Source organism: Physeter macrocephalus, chromosome 16 (assembly GCF_002837175.3).
Source record: "Physeter macrocephalus isolate SW-GA chromosome 16, ASM283717v5, whole genome shotgun sequence".
NCBI lineage: Eukaryota > Metazoa > Chordata > Mammalia > Artiodactyla > Physeteridae > Physeter > Physeter macrocephalus.
The window spans coordinates 39,621,354-39,623,804 of NC_041229.1; the positions used below are offsets into that span (position 1 = coordinate 39,621,354).

Sequence of the window (2,451 nt, forward strand, 5' to 3'; positions counted from 1 at the left end):
TTTTTTTTTTTTTTGTGGTATGCGGGCCTCCCTCTGCTGTGGCCTCTCCCGTTGCGGAGGACAGGCTCCGGACGCGCAGGCTCAGCGGCCATGGCTCACGGGCCCAGCCGCTCCGCGGCATGTGGGATCCTCCCAGACCGGGGCGCGAACCCGGTTCCCCTGCATCGGCAGGCGGACGCGCAACCGCTGCGCCACCAGGGAAGCCCTCGTCTTCGTTTTTGATGTCCAGTTTCCGAAGCATGCCTTGGTTGCGTTGCACATCATCCCTGACCCGTCGCGGGGTCTCTAACGCCTTCCGACCGGCGGCCCCAGACCCACCCAGCGGCTTCACGTCCTTGGAGCCGGTTGCCTGCTACCGGAGGTATCGAGAGATAATCTCCAGGGACTGCCGGTACAACTCGTCCTCCTCCTCCTCTGCTTGGGGCGGCGTCGAGGGGAGTGAGCCGTCCGTGCCGGGGCTGTTACTGGCCTCCCCGACCGACTCCAGCAAAGGCAGGATGGCCAGCCGCTTCCCCAGAGGCTCCGGCTCCCACGCATCCAGCTCCTCTTCGGGCGACATGATGGCGTCGGAGGCCGAGGATTCCATCTCTTCAGGTGGCAAGGCACGGCGGGTGGGCGCGAAGAAGCGCAGTCTGGCGGGGGTCGCAGTGACGTCGGGGCCCTCGGCAACAGTGGGTGAGGGCCACGTGACCCTCCGGGAGTCGGGCGCGAGAGTGGCCGGGGGGCGCCGGCTTCCCCTCCCCCTCCCTCCCGCAGGGCCGTGGCCTCCTTTCCCTCAGCCAAAAGCCACCTCCCCGGAGGAGAGGAGCCACTGCCACTGCCGCTACCTGGTCCCAATCCGGTCCCCCCACAGTAGAAGTTGAGTCCGATTACCGTGTTTCTCTTGAGGCCGAACATCTCAAACCCCCGCTGCCGCTTCCTGAGAAAAATGGGGGATGCCCTGACTCCTATCTTGAAAAGCGGAAGTAACAACTGAGAGAGGCACTCCTAGATCAAGGTTTTAGGGCCAGTCCACCCTATGTCTTTTGACTGAAGTATTTAGTCCATTAACATTTTTTAAGAAGATGTTGGGGGTAGGAGTTTATTAATTTTATTTATTATTTATTTTTGCTGGGTTGGGTCTTCGTTTCTGTGCGAGGGCTTTCTCTAGTTGTGGCAAAAGGGGACCACTCTTCATCGTGGTGTGCGGGCCTCTCACTATCGCAGCCTCTCTTGTTGCGGAGCACCGGCTCCAGACACGCAGGCTCAGTAGTTGTGGCTCATGGGCCTAGTTGCTCCGCAGCATGTGGGATCTTCCCAGACCAGGGCTCGAACCCGTGTCCCCTGCATTAGCAGGCAGATTCTCAACCACTGCGCCACCAGGGAAGCTCTAGTCCATTAACATTTAAAATGATTATTGATAGGTATGTACTTATTGCCATTTTGTTACTTGTGTTCCAGTTGTTTTTGTAGTTCTTCTTTTAGTTTCTATACTTGTGGTTTGATGATTTTCTTTAGTGGTACGTTTGTGTGTTCCTTTCTCTCTAGCTTTTGGGTATCTGTTGTAGGCTTTTGATTCGTGGTTACCATGGGATCATATATGATGACCTATATCTACTTTTTAAACTGATTGTCATTTAAGTTCAAACACATTCTGAAACATCTACATGTTTTACTCCCCTCCCACACATTTTGTGTTTTTGATGTTATATTTTATATCTTCATGTTTCTTTCTTTACTGAGTACTGTAGTTATATTTAATGTTACAATTTTTTTCTTTTAGTCTTTGTGAAAGCTTACTTAAGTGATTGATCCTCAGTCTTTACCCTATATTTGCCTTTAGTAGTGGAATTTTTCCTTTCCTATAGATTCCAAATACATCTGATTCCACAGCAGGCGTATGTGGTTTTGGTGGCTGGAGTTGGTTAAGAGACAATTATTGCACTTAAAAGGCTATCTTATTAGATACGCCAAACCAGCTCCTACTCCAGCAACACCTGCAAAAGCCAGCAGCACATTTCTGAGGCCGTTTTCTAGGTCCTCTCCATGGAAGAAGTCCACAAACCCATCCCAGCCTCTTTGTTTGACTAGCCAGTCTCGTTTTGTCCTTACAAGAACATCTGTGATGCTTTCTGCTAATGGTTCGATGCAGCTTTATTGGTTTATACTCTTCAAGTGTTTGGCCACAAAGGCACCAAAAGAAAGGAGAGTCACAATCCTGCCCCAGTTTGTTACTTGGTCACTGAAAACATGGACCATCACTTGAGACAAAGATTTGACATCGTCTGCGTTTTTTTTTGTTTTTTTTTTTGGTATGTGGGCCTCCCTCTGCTGTGGCCTCTCCCGTTGCGGAGGACAGGCTCCGGACGCGCAGGCTCAGCTGTGGCCTCTCCCGTTGCGGAGGACAGGCTCCGGACGCGCAGGCTCAGCGGCCATGGCTCACGGGCCCAGCCGCTCCGCGGCATGTGGGAT

At 52.5% G+C, this 2,451-nt stretch overlaps 2 protein-coding genes across 2 annotated transcripts in view; both read right to left on the bottom strand.

The window, feature by feature from the left end:
- LOC102993677 (MCL1, BCL2 family apoptosis regulator) overlaps nt 1-921 on the bottom strand; it is a 2,003-nt gene extending 1,082 nt beyond the window's left edge. Inside the window, 2 exon segments of the mRNA XM_024131758.3 lie at nt 196-726; nt 729-921. Coding sequence (XP_023987526.1) covers nt 196-726; nt 729-897 — 700 coding nt within the window. The 5' untranslated portion in view covers nt 898-921.
- The window catches only part of HEPHL1 (hephaestin like 1), a 92,610-nt gene that overhangs the window by 31,525 nt on the left and 58,634 nt on the right, over nt 1-2,451 (bottom strand).